This window comes from Bison bison, unplaced genomic scaffold (genome assembly GCF_000754665.1).
Source record: "Bison bison bison isolate TAMUID 2011002044 unplaced genomic scaffold, Bison_UMD1.0 scf7180017864456, whole genome shotgun sequence".
In the NCBI taxonomy this organism is placed as follows: domain Eukaryota; kingdom Metazoa; phylum Chordata; class Mammalia; order Artiodactyla; family Bovidae; genus Bison; species Bison bison.
The window spans coordinates 26,536,734-26,557,662 of NW_011495018.1; the positions used below are offsets into that span (position 1 = coordinate 26,536,734).

The 20,929-nt window shown below is 37.4% G+C and overlaps 2 protein-coding genes across 3 annotated transcripts in view; one reads left to right on the forward strand and one right to left on the reverse strand.

The window, feature by feature from the left end:
• COL17A1 (collagen, type XVII, alpha 1) overlaps positions 1-1,308 on the forward strand; it is a 47,732-nt gene extending 46,424 nt beyond the window's left edge. The window contains exon 56 of the mRNA XM_010859403.1: positions 337-1,308. Coding sequence (XP_010857705.1) covers positions 337-389 — 53 coding nt within the window. The 3' untranslated portion in view covers positions 390-1,308. The remainder of the gene's footprint in view (positions 1-336) is intronic.
• A 1,006-nt stretch (positions 1,309-2,314) lies between these two features.
• The window catches only part of SLK (STE20-like kinase), a 63,017-nt gene continuing 44,402 nt past the window's right edge, over positions 2,315-20,929 (reverse strand). The window contains exons 13-19 of one of the 2 annotated variants that reach the window (XM_010859404.1): positions 20,036-20,128; positions 12,276-12,405; positions 11,489-11,613; positions 10,756-10,944; positions 10,080-10,205; positions 9,097-9,210; positions 2,315-5,958 (exon numbers count right to left, since the gene is read on the reverse strand). In XM_010859404.1, coding sequence (XP_010857706.1) covers positions 5,812-5,958; positions 9,097-9,210; positions 10,080-10,205; positions 10,756-10,944; positions 11,489-11,613; positions 12,276-12,405; positions 20,036-20,128 — 924 coding nt within the window. In that variant the 3' untranslated portion in view covers positions 2,315-5,811. The remainder of the gene's footprint in view (positions 5,959-9,096; positions 9,211-10,079; positions 10,206-10,755; positions 10,945-11,488; positions 11,614-12,275; positions 12,406-20,035; positions 20,129-20,929) is intronic. The other variant, XM_010859405.1, reaches the window with a different exon arrangement.

The window sequence follows — 20,929 nt, forward strand, 5'->3', positions numbered from 1 at the left end:
GTTTCTGGAGGCCTGGGAGACAAGCGGCATGTGCCACAGCAAGCTTGAAAATCTTAGGCAAATGCCAGTTACTACAAGGAGACACTGCCAACAATGTCAATTGTGTAACAATCAAGTGAACCACCAGGGGGAAAGGAAGGAGTGTCAGTGCAAGGAGGAGAGGGAAAACCAGGCTGGTAATGAAATGGGGTAATCCATTTAAATCAGACAGTCTTACAGAAGAGTTCATCTTTCAAGCCAGTTTTGCAGTGGTCACACTTGCTGTGATTACCCAAGAGAAAGTCCCCAGAGACTGCAAGGCATTTCCTAACTTCCTGTTCACTGGCCCACTTCTAGGTGACCAATTCTACATTGGGCGGAGGAGGAGAAGCATTGCCGTCAAGCCATAAGCAACCCATGGTGGAACAGCCCCCTGGACCAGTTCTTGCAGTGGCTTATGGCACTTAGGTCAAGACTTCTCCAGAGGGTAAAAGCTGGAGGCTCACTGTCTTACTGACACAGCAAATAGTCAACTAGAACCCTTATCTTAGTCTGGGACAATGTGTATGTCTGCAGAATTCAGTCCAAGATACACAGTCTGAGACAGCTTCACAGGGTGGACTCGGGAGTGGCCACGTGCGGTGTTGTAGGATGAGGCCGGTCTCCCTGCTGTCCAGGCCCGAGCGCCTTGGCTTCTTTTAACACCAGCCTAGGAAAGCCAGATACATAAAAGCTGTTTCAGGAGCCCTTGAGCTTTTCCTTAAAAACAAGCCCAGAAACTGGAAGACGGGATTGGGGTACCACTCGAGGAGGCTGTTTTGGTTAACGCTGCAGGGCTGTGCTCCCAGCTCCTCTCTCTCCTCTTTACCCTGCATTCTCTAGTCGTAACAAACAGAATCAGCTGGTTGAGAAGAAACTCTCGCAACTGAAAAAATTAAGAAATCTACTTCCCTTGAAGGTGGTGACAGGGTTTCTACTAGTTCTTTCTCACTGTGTATCACGTTTCCACTTACTTAGGAAGTCTGTTTGATTGCAGCTATGCTGTCCCGTAGGTCCACACTAGAGCTGATAGTATGTTACCCTGAACCAGGCTGTGGCAGACAGGACGAGAAGGGCAAGGGGCAAAGAGGAAAGAAGGGGAGGGGAGGGAGAGCAGCCTGCCTGCCGGGGAAGCCAGCACCCCTGCTCTGCACCTAGGAAACGCGTGGGGGACTGGGTGCAGTTGGTTTGAAAGCACTTTTCAATGTCTATAAACATTTACGTGGTCTGTTAGATGAAGAGTCATTTCGATTGCAAAATCTCCAATTAAAGGGCTTTTTTCTTTTTTAACATTATGTTTTAATGTGATCTATCTAACCAAAAAATAAATAAATAAAAGCGGGGCGGGGGCGGGGGGCGAAGGAAGAAAGGAAAGGAGGCAAAGAAGGAAAAGAAAATAGTTTTTGGTTTATTAAGTTTGACGTTTTACTAATGAAAACTTACTATGCATAATGAATGACTGCATCGTGCCTTTTTCATATTTTAGTTTTACCTAGAGGCTTGACTCAATTTGTCTTTGTAATAGTAGCCTTAGCTCAAGTATTCATATCCCCGTTAATGATTCTTATCTTGATTAACCAAACTTTTGAGTTTTGTCCTAGTTGAGACTTACCCATCCAAGCTATCCAAAGTCTTCACAGAATCTGACACCCAAGAGAAATAGGGTAAAAGCCTCAAACTGCTAACTTCTCTGAATAGAACCCAGATATGAGATATGTCCTCAGCTGGATGGAAGTGGGTCTTAGCCTCTTTTGTTTCATTAAAAAAAAAAAAAAAACCAAGTCAAGCATGAGTTCTGCAGTATGCAATGCTCCTGGATTAGAAAGTGACACATGGTGGCTCCCTCCGGCCAAGCTGACTACTCGCCAGATGATGCTGCCTAATGTCTACTGATTCTCACAGAACATATTAGTGATGAAAAAAAACAGGTTATTTTTAGCAGAAATGAGTCATGTGGTTTGTGAAATGTTTGAGAAAAATAATCTATTTCAAGGGAAAAAAAGGACATTAAAAGAGAGGTATATATATACACATATGTTGATGGAAATATTTTAAGCACCACTCAAAGGAGGGGTTTGCTTGACAAAAGCCACTCCCTCCAAGTTAGCAGTGAAAAGGACACTTGTGTGTGGTGAGTAGACACTCTGGAACAATGGTACCTCTGATTGTCCCGGTCAGACGATCTGGAGAACTGCAAGCTTTAAAATACAGCTAGGATTTTTAAAACTGCTACAGAACATTCTCACGCAGGACAATCTAGTTTCAAAGAGTCTCAATAAAAGACTGCTTCCCAAAGTAGATTAAGAAATAACTTTATTTTTCATTTGTCAATCCCATGATTGAAAAGACATGTTGCTCCCAAACAGACAAGAGGCATTTTCTGAAACAAATTCTTTCTGAAAAATGTAGCTTGTGGAGTTATTACACTGCAAATCAGAGAAGGATCACAAAAAGCTACAGCCAACATTTAACACTGGTATAACACTCTACCCCAAGCTGAGCAGCAGAAGTTTTAAAGCTGTATCAAAACCATGTCAGCCATAGGCTACTAACAAGAGTGGCATTAACTGTTGTGCCTTCAACTTAAGAAAAGCACTGAAAACATCCCATTTCCTATAAAAGATCATTTCCCAGAAAAGAATGGATTTATTCAATCAGAAGCCTATTAGAACTGGAACTAAAGAGCTCTCCTCCTCCACCTCAGTTGTACATTTTCCTTCAGTCAACAGTATCTCTAGCAAATCATCTGACAGATTTGGCTTCTCAGAAGAGTCTTTGTCATTTCAGCACAGTGTGGAATGGGGAAAACTGTAGTTACAAGGGAACTAGGAGAGTACAAAAGGACAGTCACTTCTGAAACTCACTGACGCTCAAGAAGTCAGAGGCCCTCTGTGACAGTGAGTCTCATGTGCCTGAGAGCTTTGTGCTTGAGGAGACACTCCTTAGAGGTAGCTCTGGTTCTAGTTTATATTTAATTACAATTTGCTGTATCCTGTCACAGGGAAGTGTTAACATTTTCAGCAAGGTATAAGCACTCCAAATTTCCTCTTTACCCACCCTATAGCTTCCTCACAGAAAAGGGTAAGAAAAAGCTTAACTGACTCCATAGAGTTATAGCAGCTAATTCAGCAATTCGCACCTAACCATGGATTGACAGGACTAGGAAAGGCAACCTGGTGCAACGAGCTGCATGAGCTAGGCCTGCGGAAGTGTGGTGGCCAGCGTGTCCACAGCACGCAGGGACGGGGCGAGGCCGAGTAACTACGGGGCACGGATGGAGAACTGCTTTTACGCATTTCCTAGCACATTCTGTCACAGCAACAAAACCACCAAATCAGGTATGGATTTGACTGTATTCTTCAACTGCAAAGGTGTCTTTGCCCCCCCCAACCTCCTATGTACACTTCATGGAAGAGAGAAAGACCACTCTTCTGTATGTGAATACAGGGCCTAGCAGGAAGGGGGCAGGGATGGGCACAAACAGCACGGTCTATAACAAAACACTTTTTGCAAAGATTTATGTAACTCTAAGTATTAAAATGAAGGTTTTACCTCTACATATGTATCATTCTGTAGTCCTGCTCCCACATGAATATGGTCTGGTCATATTTGAAAGAGAACTCGAGTGTGAACAAGGAATCCAAAGGGTAATTTTACAGAGATGCAAGAGCTGCTAATAAACTTACCAGAGGGTCCATCCTTCTACTCTGAGCCTCTTTCCTTTATTCAATTCTCTGAATGTCAAGTTGAAAGGAATAAAAAGAACCAAATATTCAGACCAAATTAACTATGGGCCATAAGCCATTCATCACATAGGATATCACTTAAATGATACTGAAAAAATGTCTACTGCCTGAAGTATTCATTTTTAAAAAGTCAATATACTGAAAATCTCAAAGGAGGAAGTGGTAGGAGAACCTTCTTCCTCTCCTTCAAATAAATCATTAAATACACTGGGTAACATTATACTGTCATTTCTATCATAACAATATAAACAATTTCCATCATCCTGAACATTATAAAGATATATATATATATATATATTTTAAAAGGCTTTCAAAACATTTTTCAGTCCAGCATTTGAGAATAAAGCGTTCAAAGTTTTGTATACAGTAACACATTCATGTGATAAGTGTATGAATTTACAACCATACATAATATATATATGTATATATATTTATATAAAAAACAAACTTGGGCAGAAGTTAAGGCTACCTACAAAGTTGTCCAAGTAAATTATGCTTGTCAAAACAATTACAAAATTAAAATCACATGCATTTTTAAATCATCTATAAACCACTGACAAAATAAGGTTCAGCATTCAAAGTTTTCAAATTAACTGTAAGAAAGTGCTACAGATATTTACATTTTCTTAACATGAATCAGTGTTCCCACAAAGTTTCATTTGCATTTTTCACCAGCCTCAACTGTAACATAACTAAAAACTGACATTTCTACAATTTGGTACCTAGCACTCATTAATAGGCTGCAAACGGCAGGCAGCAAGCTTCATCTACAAATGTGCTGTCTCACAACCTCAAAATATGGTTTGTAATACTGTTTGACCTGACACGTGCTTGAAAATCTAACCCTCAAGAGGACTAGAGTGAACATTTCATTAATAATTACACATATCAAGCAGCCACAGGATAAAGGTTTTAGGACTTTCCCACTCAAATCATGTAAATAATTTAAACATGGAAAAAACAAAACCAAAATATGAATGACTTTATCTCAAAACAATAAAAAGTCATTTCTGGTATTTGCCTAAATATTTTATTTAAATTCTTCCTTCAAAATTACTCTGAACAAATGCCTCTTTTGAGATTAATTTCAGAAAAATATATTCATAAATATAACTCAGAGCCTGCCGGCCTATGACAGAATTTTAAACAGAAGTTGCTAAGATGGGAGAAGCCATTTAACCAGCTCATGTATTACTTTAGGAAATAAGCTGAGATAGCTAAATCTATCTTTTTTTAATTTGGTGAGTTTTATATTTTCAATTTGGACATCTAAAAGCTACCTTTTATTTTTTCATCTTTCCAACTTATACTTTAGGATGAAAACTTCTATCAAATGGTAATACGAGCAAGATTTAAAAAACAATAATGCTTAATGCTAAGGGTGTTTTGTCCCTGTTGAATCAAAAGGAGGAAATGCTATTTTAGACTGAATTGAAATTTAGTGTTTTAGGCACTATTTTATATAATAAAGCTAGCACCCTTAATTATTAGTTTATGTCTAAACAAGTAATTATTTTAGACAAATTACTGAAATAATTTTTCTCTTTTAAAAGAGTCCGATGCTAACATTTAAAGAGATTTATTTACTGAATCAATATCATATTTTGAGCCACTCAAAATTTTTTCATGAGAGCTACTTCACCAAAAAATTATTCCAATTCTCCACAGTGTAGAGAGCTTCAATTATAGATTTTAGACATCACTGAGAAGTTGTCATGTAAAAAGATATTTACTAATACTTAAATGACGTAACAGTTTTCTTTAAATAACTTTCAGGTAACAGTATCTAAATAACACGATTTTTAAGAGCATATGCAAAAATCACCTTAGGGAATTACTGTGAGATGCTACTTTGCCAACATGGCCCAGCATCTGTCTTAGTTCCTTCCCCTCCACTGTTACTAAACAAGTAAAACAAACAAAAAACACCGAGAAGGTGAGGCAGGTGATTGTCTTCGTGAGCTCTCTGATAGACTACGGCTAAAGATGAAGAGAACAGAATGACGTACTTAAAAAGCCAAACCCAACCACAGCATGCTTCCCTCTGTTACGATCCAGTGGAATGCAAGCTAGGAATGGGGTAGAATTTGGAAATCCGGCTCTGTGTCGATGGGTTAAGGCATTCAGACTCCCCGGTCATTTTAAAGAACACTTCCTGTTCCTGTAGTTTCCTAGCAAACTCTTCTTCCAGTGTCTTAAAAAGGAAGGGAAAAAGAAATAATGCACTAGTATTACAAACAGAATTTACTCTGAAACAGTCAAGATAAAATCACTTGCCCCAAAGTCTTTGTATGTTATCCTAACGAAGAAGACACTGTTCAACACTAGGACCACAGGCTGCGCAGCTCTGGGTTCAAGTCTTGGCTCAGCCACATGAAACTTCAATTACTTCTCTATATTACAGAACCATTTCATTCTTCTGCTGTGAAACAGTGATAATACCATCTACCTCACTGGGTTGTTATGTGAGGATTAAATGTGTTAATAATGTACTTAACCCATATTAGGCACTCAGCAGATGGCACCTATTATTAACTACTATCCGTCTCTTCCACATGGAACTTCAGCATTTTCTACGTTTTATTTTGATTACTGATATGCATGTCTTCTCTTCTACACTGAACCACAGATTAAAGATAAGACCTAAGGCAGATTCATCTTTACATACAGTATGGAACAACTATATTAAGTACTTGCTAAGTACCTGAGGTAATCAGTTACTTTATGGACAAAGTGACTCAGGAGAAGTCCTGCTGCAGAAAACAAAGTACAGGAAAAGACAGAAGGACACAGGCAAGTTTCTCAGAGGAAGACTGTGAGCTTGGTTTCAATGGACAGATAAGAATTTGACAGACAGGATGGGGAAGACACCCCAGGGAGAGTGAGCTGACACAATGCAGAGGCAGGAAGTTGGAGCTGCTGTGAGTAATGGTGATCACACCCAGCACTGGACCAGAAACTGGGAACAAGGTGGCGAGCGGGAGGTAAGTCAGGAGGGCTGACGTGGCCGAAGTGTGGCACCGTGAAGGCGTCAAAGTCCAAGTGAGGTGTTTACATTCTGTTCTGATGAAACTAAAGATTTACCAGTACCACTATGACAGCATCAGAGATGCTCCTGAGGATAAACACTGGTGACGGCAGCCAAGGACGAAGAGAGGAAAGGGAACAAGAGACCAGATGGGCCTTTAGGACATTACTAACAATTTTAAGAAGGAAGACAGCAAAGGGAAAGAAAGATTATGAAATGAGAGTCCAAATTATTTGTTATCTGCCTGAATGTGGGGTCTGATGGAAATGAAAGATAATTCAGGTTTCTAGCCTAGATGTCAGTTAAGAGGACAGGAATATTGGGAAGAACACCCAATGGTGGGTAGGACTGGAGAGAGGGGAAAGGTGAGATGGAGACGAATGAAAAGGGTTACTGAGTTTAGTTTTACCTCCACTGAGTTTACAATCTTTAGTCAACACTGAATAACATTCAACAGGCATGTATTGATCATTTACAATGTGCAGGAACTGTTCCAGGAGCTGGGTATGTAAGAGTGAACAGAGATACGATACCCCTGCCCTCAAGGAGCTCACATTCTGGTGAGAGAAGACAAACAATAAAGAAATGTGTCTGGTGGTGATAAATATTATGAAGAGAAACAAAGAAAGGTGAGGGGACAGAGGAGTGTTCAAGGTGGGCATTGAAGCTATTTTATACAGTCATCTAAAAAAGAAACGTCTGATGAGATGATAATGGAACAGAAGGAATAAAATGAGGAGGAATGGAACATTCAGATGGGACATGGGAACTGAGAGCGTGAACCAATAATAAAAACAATAAAATTACAGCAATAACAAACACTCACTGATCCTGACCAAATCTTAAGTGCTGTAAAGAACTGACAAGGACTGTACACACAGCTTCTGTTTACTGTCTTAACAAGGCCAATCAGGGAGGCAGTAACATCCTCATTCTACACACGAGGAAAACGGGGCTCAGAGGTGTTAAGAGAAAAAATTAACCAGTGTCAGCATTGAGACTCGAACCCAGACTTGCATCACTTTAGAATTTGTATTCTATACAAGTTGTGGAATTGTCCTTAAATATGCCACAGCTGAAGCCAGGACAATCTGTAAGATCATCATGCAAAGAGCAGAGGTAAGAACGCAAAATGGGAAATGCCCACCTTTCAGGTGACTGGATGACATAGAAAAGTGATTAAAAAAAAGGCACAGAGAAAGAAGAGACTATGTCACAGACTTCAGGTGAGACGAGACTTTTAAGAATAACAGGTGGATAATGCCACCGGACTGTAACCACTGTCAACCAGTTCAACTGGGGAGGAATTCAAAGCAACAGTTAGAGTGAAAGGAGGAACTGGAGAAGGGAATTCTCGCTTTCATCCCATGTGTACCCTGTGAATTCAGAAACACATCAATGTACCACCTATTCAAAAACATAACAATAAACAAAATTCAAGTTTAAAAGCCACACTATCAGCTCACTTGGTCAGTTCTAGAAAGTTTTATCAGCACATGGTAGGAACTAAATATTATTTCCTTGATTAACTGACTGGATGAATGGAAGAAAGGAATGGTTGAAATGTGTAGCAGGCAGGAAGCCCAAGAGAAAATAAAGGTTTAAGTTTGAAAACTGAGAGAGAGAATCATATAAGGAATAGAAAAGACAGAGTTCAAATGGTTGACCAGCTGGGCCAGGCTAGCAGGGAGTCAAGTGCACATAAGGAAGACGGCTGGCTGGTTGTGGGGTAGGAAGCCTTTCTTACTTTCCTAGACTGTCAATGAACACAGCACATAAGAGCCTTATAATCTGGCTCCAGTTCATCCATCCAGACTAAGCTGTCATCCCTTCCTTCTCTCCCTCCCTAATGCCTACACACAGGCACACACTGCCTCTCACCCTACCATGACAGGGAGCCACATGTGATTCCTGTACACATCATTTTCACTCTTTCTCTTCTCTGTACTTAAATTGCCCCATCCCACTGCAATCTGTCTGTCCTTCCAGCAAGCTCTTACTCATCCATCAGGCCTCATTTGGCTCACAAGGCATCTCCTCTCTCACGCCTCCTGCCTTCCCCGGGCAGACTGAAGTACTCCTCCTCCATTGCTGGCACACTGTGCTACTCTACTCTGTACCGTGTACTTACCTCCTTCAGAGAAACGCTCCTACTCATCTGCAGCTGCTTGTCAACTAGATTCTGAACCTTTGAGACTTGGACTCCTCATCTCTGTGTCTCTCATCCCTGACACATATTAGGTAAAGAGCCAACAGCTAGGAGGACGAATGTAAGTGTATTTTAATTAAAGCTTTTAAAATTACCTTTTTCCTAGGTCTCAATTTCTCTCTCCATTCCTTTAATTCTTGGCTGTGTTCCTCATCTAACTCCTTTAGTTTCTGAGTCTCATGTTCAACCAAGAGGTGACATTTTTCATTCTGAAAAGAAAGTTTGAATTAAAAAAATTTCAGATGACATTAGCAATTTTTCACAAATACAATTATCTTCCAAAATAAAAATATATATATATTCATCAAACATAAAGCTACTACTGAGGTTGAAATTCTCTTCTAACAACCAAGGACCAAGAATTATGAAATGAGTCATAGTTTCACTTTTGCACATTTAGAGGCTAGATCTGTTACTTACCATATAAAAAGAACTTGACTGGAAAGAACTAGTTTGATCCTGATTTCCCATTCTAAGGTTTACTCACAAAACTGACACTTCAGAGGGCACCTTGCAAGCATTTTATCCAATGGTACCAGAACACGGGATTAGAAACTATTTTCTGCTCTAGAAAATTAAGCAAGTATATACGATATCCACAATGTATATATACTACTCTGAAATTGTAAATATTTTAGAAATTATATATCAGGAGAAAATTTCTCATATATTGATCGCTGTTTTCAAAAACCTTGAAGAAAATGAACTATTTATACTGAAATAAAAAGAATTTTAAAATTCAGAACAAAACAGCCTACATTATTTTCAAAACTTTGTTCATCTTCTTTGCAAAATACACTACAAATTCTCAATAGTACTTTTGAAAGATGCAACTTCTTATATCATAAATTAGCTTCATGTTTATACTAATCATGGCTGTAGGAAATCTCAACAGGTGCCCCTGATACTAAACTGATCTTCCTTTGGGTCTACGGAGGAAAGAAAACCTTTACGTTCTGGGATCTTCTCAAGCCATGTGCAGCTTACTGTGAGTACCTATCACTTCCTTAAAGCCAGCCACCGGTGCTGCTGGTGCTGCCTCTACCACCAGCTCTGCCTTCTGGCTTCTGGAGCTGACCTGCAGTTGATGCAGCTCGCGGACGTTGGCTTCACACTGCAGCTGAAGATCCCGCATTTGATTTTCATGTTTTTGATGCTGAGCCATTCTCTCATTCTTCTGCCTCTTTTCTTCTTGAGAAGCAAACTATAAAAAAGAAAAACACGATAAATATGGTTAATAGGCAATGTAATTTCTGCATCTTCCAAAAGTGTAATTAAGGAATTTAACAAAGCTTAAAGTACAATAAACTAAAGCTACAAGTAATAATACGCTAGGACTCAAAGCTGGAGTCTACATCATGGCTTTGGTTGGGGTAGGGAGGTGGGGAGAGATTTCTGATTCAAACCTTGTTTCTCCTATCTGCTTAGTGACCTCAGTTAATTTGTGTGTGGGAACTGTGACTACAGAAGTACAGTGAGGCCGTATGTTTGACTGTAAAGCTGGTCAAATCACCTTATTCCCAGGGTCGGTCTTGGGATCAACCTGGATCTTGTGCGGGGCCTGGGAGACAGCAGCTCTCTGTGGCCAGCACTGGAGGAGAGGGAGCTAGGACACACCGTGTGTGTACGGAGCCATGGTGAACATCAACAACCCCAAAGTGGCCCCAATGTTTACAACACAATTATGTGGTCCTTCTAAAGACCATCCAAAACTTCTACACCTAAAAAAAGAAGAGAGTAATCTGCTTATTTACTTGTTTAATTTTGTCACGGTCCTGATCTGGCGTTGCTGTTGAGTTAATTCTCAAACTCTTCTTAAACATGGCCATTCGAGTCTTGGCTTCGCTACGCTGAATCTTAGGCAGTCTTGCTCTTTCTTGAGTCTGTCTGTTTTTCAATTCCTCAATAAGTCGTTGATTGTAACGCTGCATTTGTTCTGTTTCCTAAGAAAGTTTCAGAATCCAGTGATATTGAGATAATTTAATACCCAGTACCCACAAGTATGCTCAAACATGTCATTTTGCTGTTGTTCCCCAAATTATTCTCTCCCTTGTTACATTCTGATCAGTAAACCATTAGGACAAAAAAAAAAAAAAAAAGAAAGAAAGAAATTTATAAGAAAAATAAAGCTAATAGTAATAAGAGTCTTATGTTAACTCTCTTATACTAAATACAGGGAGTCCACATTTTTAAGATATCTGAATTAAAAAGAAGCCAAAATAGCTACCTTTGAGAGACAAGATGAAGACTATAATGTGTAACAGGTCTTTAAGCACTGTTTATTAGTTACCTTTCTTGGAATTTGTAGAAAAGAAGTTTGCAATAATGATCAACATATATTAATTACTCCAGATTTCATCAAATAAATTTTAGGACAAAAGAAAGGATACTTAAAACTTAATTCTGTAAAAAATATACGTTTCAAAAATAAACAGCTCTGCAAACTTTAAAATGAACAAAAAAGTGAACAAATTTCTTTTCATTAACCTTCTCATGGCGCTTAAGTAGCTGGTGTCTTTGCATAAAATACTGATCTTTAAGTTGCTGTTTGAGCAGCTGGTGTTTTTCTTGTAAGTGTCGTTCTTCAAGCTCCCAAATCGCAGCTTCTCGAGCTGGAAGGAGAAGGTAATTTTCAAAATGTCACTTTGCTCTTTTCACGAATGTACTCTGGTCCTTGTTTTAATATTTACATAAAAGTGTTCTAATACACTAATTAATACACACAAGATATTCTGAGCTATAAAAGAAGTATTACCAATGTAAAGATAATATCCATTACCACTTTCCATTCTGTTCTAATGTCCTGTAAACAAAGAATGCCCCACTCCCAACACTAAAATTCCATTTAATCATCTCCACTCCCAACACTAAAATTCCATTTAATCATCTCAGTGAGAAAGAAAAAATACCCAAGGTATTTGTTCGAGGAAATAAGTGCTTAAAATTCCATTCTATCATGTAGCCAATTAAGTATACCATTACAGGGTATAAGGAACACCTAAAATTACTTAGGTGTATTTCTAGCATCACCTGGACAAAAAGATGTTTTAGGGATTATATGTTTACTTCACTTCTATTGTTCACTTCTATTGCCATAAAGGAATTCTATGTCCTGCAGTAGTTCTGAATTTTATAAAGTATATTCCTCTTATTTACCTTTTTATCTTTCCCTCTACCACTCTAGCAAAAGAAAGCATTCAAATAATTTCCAAGCATATCTCTGCAATGTTTCAAGACATATTATGTATATACATATGCCACATATTTCATATACCTCTCATGAGCTGCTGCTTGTTATTCAGGCACTCTCTTTCAATATTGGCTAACTCTGCCTTCTGCTGTTGGATGATCTTTTTCAGAGAGCCATCTAATTCTTGTTGTTGCTTCTGAACAAACTCTTGTTCCTAATAGACATAACCATCAGTTAGTAAGTATCTATGGAGCAAAACATCCAGTTATCTATGTGGCTGTATGTCTCAGTGATTAACAAGATTTCTGAACCAAGTTTCTAAAGTTAACTAGATTTAAAAATTATACAGTATAGGCATAACATGTTATTTGTCACCCAACTCAAGACCAGAAAGAAAGTACTAGCATATTTAATATTGTGAACTCACTACTAAGAATAATACATACAAAAGAAGTCTATATAAACTACTCATGATTAAATGCCCAATATGCTTACATCTTTGAGAAAAAAATAAACTTACACCTTCTAAAACTGACTATTCAATCCACTAGAGTGTGGCTACAATAAAAATGAAAAAGAATGCCTTTTAGGAAGAGAGGCAATAAAGAACAAACAAGTAAAACAGGAGTTGGGAATTTTAAAGTCTGTATTTTTCTATTAACAGAGTTAGGAAGCAACACCATGGCTATACTAACAGAGAAAGACAGTGTCTGTATCTCCAGCCTGTGTGTAAGAAGAGCCATACTTTAAGGACTTAGTGAGAAATAATGCTTTGCTAGAGAAGCAGGAACTAGAAACAGGAAAGACAGCTACACTTTATAACTCTACAAACAAAATTCCTTATAATCAGAGAATTCCACCAACATGTATGGGAGTCACTCATTCAACAAATATTTACTGAATACATACTATTTGTTCAAATGCCAAATTTATGCTTTTTAAAAAATCCCTCAATTACTGTATAAGGAAAGAAAAGGTTAAAGGGACTTATGGTTGCTATGCTAGATTATACATTTGTGGATGGAACAGGAACAATACCCATATTGAAGAAATGCAAAATTTTCAAGTAACCAATTGGATCTCTATCCCTCATTTGGCAGTTACGGTAGCTTGTGATTAATTCAAGGGATATTCTTATCAATTTGAGTGTGGGTTTAGAGCCTTAGGGTTGAAGCAGCACTTCACCTATAATCCCTTCTCTTGTATATCTAAGAGATGATAAAAACCTAAGGATTTGTTTTGGAACCATTTTTCAGCCCTTGGACAGAGTCTGGCAGCATCTGGATCACCACCAGCCTGGTCTTCAATGCAGAGTGAGCCTGGCAATGTTCCTCAAGATGCTTCTCTTACTACTGATTCTCTGGAAATGAGAATCAGGTCTCACCATCCATGACATCCTGCTAATTTGCTGTCACAAATGCTGCTGTATCATCTGCATTGTGATTTGTATTTTAGCATGAATACAAATGTACAGCAGAAAGACTAGTGAACTGTTTCTAAGAAGTACAACTGCCAGTAGAGTTTTGTATCGATTATGATCTTTTGTACTGCGGACAAGAAATGTATTTATGTGTCATTAAAAAAAGACACAATGTACATTGTCAGTTTCATAGATAAAATTAATGCTGAGCATTTATACAAAAAAAATTACAAATGCCAACTTGACTACAGTCACATAACTTTATCATAGCAAAAAAGAAAAGAACTCAATGACTATTACAAAGCTAATTAGATTTATTTAATAAGACTGCAAAATCTCCATCCTATCTTATAAGCAGTTATAACAAAATAAGTTGTTCAAGCTTCTCTTTTCTTACAGTAAATATAATTTATAATAAAAATTAAACTGATTCTCTAATTTCACTATAAAATTTCTATATGTAAACTTGTTTAATAAACAATATAACCTGCAGATACATCAAAAATTTTATTTTGTTCAGTATTTTTATCATTAGTTTGCATATATAACTTAAAAAAAGTATGTGTGGACAAAAATAATTGGTCCAAATTATCATAAATATAAATATTACATTTGGACAAAGAAATCAACTGTAAAAGATTGGACAAATAAGTACCTATGTGAAAATAAAAAGGTAAATACAGTGAACCCTTCAACAACACAGGTTTGAGTTGCATGGGTCCAAATAAAGGTGGATTTTTTCACTAAATATGTCCTAAACATCATGTGGTTGGCTGACTGTGCAGATGTGGAACTGTGATGTGGAGGACCAACTGTAAAGTTGTACGTGAATGTGCGATTGCGTGGAGGGTCAGCACCCCAAAACCCAAATTGTTGAAGGGTCACCTGTATAAACCAGTGCCATTAAAAAAGTGAATGTGATTTCTTGTCAATGCAATTTTTGGTTATATTATTGTATTTGTCTAAATTAAGTAAGAGTTCAGTTCAAAGAAAACCTTTTTCAAGCACTTAATAAACGCTGGGGTCTGTGCTACTTACATGGTTACTAAAATCAATAAAAGACAGCATTCCCTTCAAGGAGCTTCCACTCTATTGGTCCCAAATTGGTTTTATCTGTCAGTCCCTATAAAGCATAGTGGGCCCCTTCCCTCAGTAACATACTTTCAGAAGTTCCAAAGTAAACCACAGAGAACTCAAAGCAAGGAATAAAAGGATCCAGAAATGAAGATTCAAAGTGAATGACAAAGAACTGCAGAAGCATGCCCTGAAGTGGCCAGTATATAAGAGGGAAAAAAAGAGCGAAGACTGTTATCTAGAAGCTGGCACAACTAGCACCATGCTTCTCCAGAAGATAAAACACAGATCAACAGGTAAGAATCAAGGCACATAAACGATGGAAATGTTTCCTCATCTTCCAAGTCTGCAAAGACATCAACTGCCGTACTGAGCTATGGGCTTGAATAATTAAGCAGAGTGTGGATGATTACACAGCCAAAATATATGCAACTGATGTTTATATTAAAGCTTAAAAATACCTAAAAGGGTCCCTTATTCATTAGGTATTCTTGATACTGATTTTCAATATGGTTAAGATTTGACTTCCATCACAGTTATCTGTCCCCTTTCTTCAACACCAATATAGTTAACTCCTATTTATTGAGCCCTTAGCAGTAGCAGCAATGTTAGTCACTCAGTTGTGTCCGACTCTTTGCGACCCCACAAACTGTAGCCCGCCTGGCTCCTCTGTCCATGGGATTCTCCAGGCAAGAATACTGGAGTGGATTGCCATTCCCTTCTCCAGAAGATCTTCCTGACCCAGGGATTAAACCTAGGTCTCCTGCATTACAGGCAGATTCTTTGCCATCTGAGCTACAGGGAAGATCAAAGTCACTCAGTCGCGCCCAACCCTTTGCGACCCCAAGGACAGTAACCTACACCAAGCTCTTCCGTCCATGGGATTTTCAAGGCAAGAGTACTGGAGTGGGTTGCCATTTCCTTCTCCAGGGAATCTTCCCAACCCAGGGATCAAACCCAGGTCTCTCACATTGTAGACAGACGCTTTACCGTCTCAGCCACCAGCGAAGTCCAAAGGGTCCCTTACATGCTAATGAATATATTTTATTATCATAAAAGAAATGAAGATTTAGTATCACTGAGCTTTCATTAAAGTTCCTAACTTCAAAAGCCGAGAATAATACATTCACAGGGGAACCTGTAATTAGAAATTACTTAGGATCTAAAAGAAAAGTGATCTTACATTCCAAAAAGACTGCACAAACTACATTCACTTTAATAAAATAACAACAGATCAATTCTATCACTAGGAGTAACAATTTCAAAATGGACATACAAATTGTAAAATGAGTGCCCTTTAAATGTACAAGTTTTAATTTTGATATGGAATTTTATTAGTCTGATAACTGTAAACGTTAAAAATACAGCTTTGGGTTCTAGGAAACTATAAGGAAGAATTATGATATGTGGGGCTATTTGGATACAGAATTTGATCATTTTAACTTAAAAGAAAAGTGTAAAATGGTAATGATCAGAAAAGTGTTTGTATTCATTAATTCCTCCCTCTCATCATAAAATAACATTTTGCTTACTCTTTTAGAAAACAATAGAATCCAATGGCTGTCAATAATAAAGATAAATAAGTAATTTCAAGAGAGGGGGAAGAAGGGGTTGAAATCAAGCTGTATTCTATCTATTCCAGTTGTGTATATCAAACATCACAAACAAAATTATAGTGTTAAATAAGCTACTCATTTCCCTATAGAAACTGTGAGAAAGAATACAGCCTGGAATTCCACACTTAATTTAAAACTACAACATGGAGAATAGCGACCCACTATTCATAATGGGACAATTTGAATAGTGAAAACTAAATGGAACTGAAATCACCACTTTTAACATGGCTTTTCTGACCATAACCATAATTAAAATATCTACATAAACATATATGCAATCAAAACGTCACTTCACACGAAGATAAAAATCTAATCACAGCATTCATTCAATTTCTCACATGTGCAAAAACACAGAAAAAACTATTGGGAAGACATTTCTTGAAAAAAGAGGAAAATCTCAGATTAAAATCTGTGGTGGAGTAGACAGAAAAAAGAACACTATAGTAGAAGTGTTCTAGTTCCAGCTCTACCACTAATCTCTTTTGCAACTTTAGGCAAATCACTTAGTCTTCTGTGCTTCGATGTCTTCATCTGTAAAATGGGTACACGCCACCTCCATATTAGGGGGTTGGCAGTGAGAATTGTGAATATTCTTCAAAGAATACTATACTATAAAGTTCATGTCGGGTTATTACTATTGACATTGTCATTTATCAATCTTCTAGATTTATAACAAATGAAACTAACAGTGAAAAGGCACATGTGAGCCAAAGAAAAGCAGGTAAAACAGAAGGCATCCTCCTGTAAGGCACGGGGGACTTACGTCCTGCATTGGGGCGTTGAAGACTGCACAAGATGACAACTGAAAAGACTGAATCATGACCTGAGCAACGCCCTGTGGATCAGAATACAACGCGCCTCCCAGGTGAGAACAGAGCTGAATGACTTTTTGTAAACGGCAAGAATAATTATACAAACGCTGAACTTCCTGAGGCCTGGAACAAGTCAGCTAACAAAAGGGCCTGTAGAATGAAGGATCTGGACTAGATCAGTGGTTTCCAACCTCTATAGTTTGTTGCTGTTGTTTTTTAAACCAGCTGAACTCCCTTTTTAAAAAATTCGTCTAAAAAATCTCAGTTTATAAAACAGATGAAAAGTGGTACTGCTCTGGAATTAGGAGTACAGAGCTCTACTGTTCTCATTTCTGAAGAATTCTCAATGTGCTTCTTCCAAACTCAACAGCTCCTAGGAGTACAGTCTGAAGACCACTGGACTAGATTATCAAATAAATTCTAGTCTCATGGCTATATGGTTATTATTCATAGTCTTTAAAAAGTTTAAAATATTAGACTCTGTAAAGTTATCTAGCATTTTCATCAAAAGCAGTAGCTAAATATAAAAACTTTTGAAATCAGTTATTTACTAAATTTGTCATTAAATTTACAGAAAGAAATTTACTACTGATTTTAGCTTTAGTCGGAAAATACAGGCTAGCATCGCAAACTATATGAAAAATCACCTACAAAGTTTTATTAAAGCATTATTAAAGCACTGGATCACCTGATTCAGTCAACACTAAATTCTTACTTTCAACTCTATAATAGAGTCTGACATACTGCCTTTTGGAATTAAACTCCATATCCCTTCACAAGGCAAAACCAAATTGTTGTTATCTGGCGTGAAATCTGAAATTATCCAAAAACAGATGTGGGGCCAAGAAGGACTTCCTCTTCAGCTATCAGTAAGACATGGCTAATGACCACTGGGCCAAGCCAGTAAGAGTTCAGACCAGGCACAGAACAGGTAGCTTAAATACGAGGCAGGATGACATGGTTCAGTGTGTGAAACGTGGAGGCAAACGTGCCGAGATGAGAATTCCAGCTCCACCATTAACCAAATGTGTGAACTTGGAGAGTCATTCACCCTCCTGTGCTTTCGTCCCCTCACCTGTAGCATGTGGGTCGTACAAGTAACTACCTCCTATGTTGTGAGGCTACACGAGTTCATACAGGTGAAATCAGTACGACCCACAGTGAACACTGCGCCTGCATTATCACCTGATGACAGAGATAACCTTGGAGATACTGCAGGTTCAGCTCTAGCCCACACAATAAAGCAAAACACATGAATTTTCCCAAATACATTAGTCATGTTTATGCTATACTGTATTCTACTAAATAAAGTATGCAATAGCACTGTCTGAAAAAAACAACATACATACCTTAATTAAAAAGTAGTTTATTGCTGAAAATGCTGACCATTACCTGACCCTTCAGTAAGTTGTAGTAGTAACATCAAAGATTTTAGATCAGAGATCACCATAACAAATATAATAATAATAAAAAAGTTTGAAATACTGTGAGATTACCAAAAGGTAACAGAGAGACATGAAGCGAGCAAATACTGTTGGAAAAATGGTGCTGACAGACTTGCCTGATGCAGGGTTGCATTAACCTTCAATTTGTGGGGGGAAAAAAAAACCACAGTACTGCAAAACCACAAAGAAGCACAGAACAATAAAAAGAGGTGTGCCTATAGCAATTCCCATACTAGGCCAAGACAAAATTTTGACTCACAGGAAAAAAAAAAATAATAAATTTATTTAAATAGCCTAATTTTATTAAAATTTTAAAGTTCCAAGATATTTTTCTTATTTTTCATGGTGTTAAAATAATTCCTAGTTTGAAATGATAGTGACAAGTAAATGACAGTTTCAAATATCCTGCCTTGACAAAAAACAACAAAAAAAATTTTAATGACAATGCACTGGTCATGGTCCCCAAAGGTTTCTGTTGGTTTCTATATTCCTTTCCATGAATCTATAAAATTCAAAAGGCTGGGAACCAACTTTTTAAATTATATAAAAACCCACATTAAAAAGGAAATTTAAAGCAACAAATAATAAATAATCCATGTCTCTTCTCCCTTTCATTAACATTTGTAACTACAAACTGAGCTCATTTCTCTCTTTGCCTCCAGGCTGAGTACAAACTTAATTAAAAGAAAGATGATCCCAAGTATAAAAGACCTCGTAGAGTACTGTGAGGTAATTCTAGAAAATTCTGTTGAAAATACCAATTTATCTAGTTTTGTAAAGAATTTACCCATTAACAGGTTCAGCCTTATTACAACCTAAAATCAAGTTTACTTAGGTAACAACTATTTTTGTAACTGCTAGATTCTGAATCAAAAAGAACATACTTAATATTTAAAATATGGTTTTAAGTAGCTTATATTGTTGAGTTTAACAGTAATAAATGTTTGATCTACCATTTAACATTATCATTTACCAGCTTGTGGAGTCTTATTTCCCTAACCAGGGACTGAACCCAGGCCACAGTAGTGAAAGCCCAGAATCCTAACCACCAGGCCAACAGAGGACTCCCAAATTAATGGCCTTTTAATATGCATTCTTTTTGTACGCACAAAGCTTATATACTCACCCTCTATATTTTTCTGTCCTAAAAGTCTTCTATCAAACATTGACATTACCACTTAACAATGTAAGCTTCCATCACGATTAAAATAAGAATACAGTGGATTATACATTAACATACATGTTTATTTCATCTACAGTCAGCTTTCTAAACATTTCACTTAATTTCATATTAGCAACTTAAATGTCACCATTAGTGTGAATTTAGCACTACATAAAGAATGCCCTGGGACCCTTTGTCTGAGGAGATGTCAACATCATATAATAAGTACAGAATTTACCCTTTTAACCATGGTTTATTGAGCTGTGAGAATAATGCCGCTTTCTGTTTTTAGTAGCATTAAGCTGCTGCTGTTACCTGAGCATGCTGGCTTTGTGCAAGCTCCTCTTTCCTGCGTTTCATGAGCTCTTTTCTCAGCTCTTTGGGTGCTCTCTCCACTTCATTTATAACCTACAGTGTATAAGCATGCAGGAGGTGGGGAAAAATACTTTCTCCACAGCAAGCATTTATGTGAGCAGACAAGCTACAAGTCAGATAAAGCTGTTAAAAAGTTCCTTTCAACATGCATTAGCACAGGTGTTAGTTTGAAGAAAAAGAAATGAAAGGATAGAACATGCTTAATCATAGTGCAGAAAGGGACATTACACCATATAAAGGTTAATTAGCTGCTTAATTATCCCTACATATCATTCTCTCTTAAATTTGAAGGTGATCAGTAAAGAATTACTTGCAGCACTGATGCTGAACTAAAGGCAATAAACCCAACTGACCTTGAAAGACCATAAAATTATAAACGTATCTACTGACATTGTCTATTGACACTGTTTGATATACTGGATATAAGGAAAACTAACACCATTCATTTATAAAACTGCAACATTTCATGATTGGCTTGATAAAACCACTGAGATAATTCTAAATGAAATCCACTTAATGAGATCAAAAGAAAAACAATAGTAAGCCTTAGAATAACACAAAGGAGAAATAAATGCACACCAAGTTTTCTTTTTTTATAAAACACCATTTTATACATGGTGTGATAAAAATGAACATATTTGAAAACTTTGGGGTTAAATTAGAATAACATTCTCCTTTGCTGATAAATTAAGCCAAAATCAATTGTCAACTTTAAAATCTATAATATAAAGCCCTCAAAAAATAAGTTTAGTATGCTATGATTTATTATACCAGATAAATATATTATAAAATAAAGTGTATTTTAGAGCTCCTTCTTTTAATCACTTCAAAATC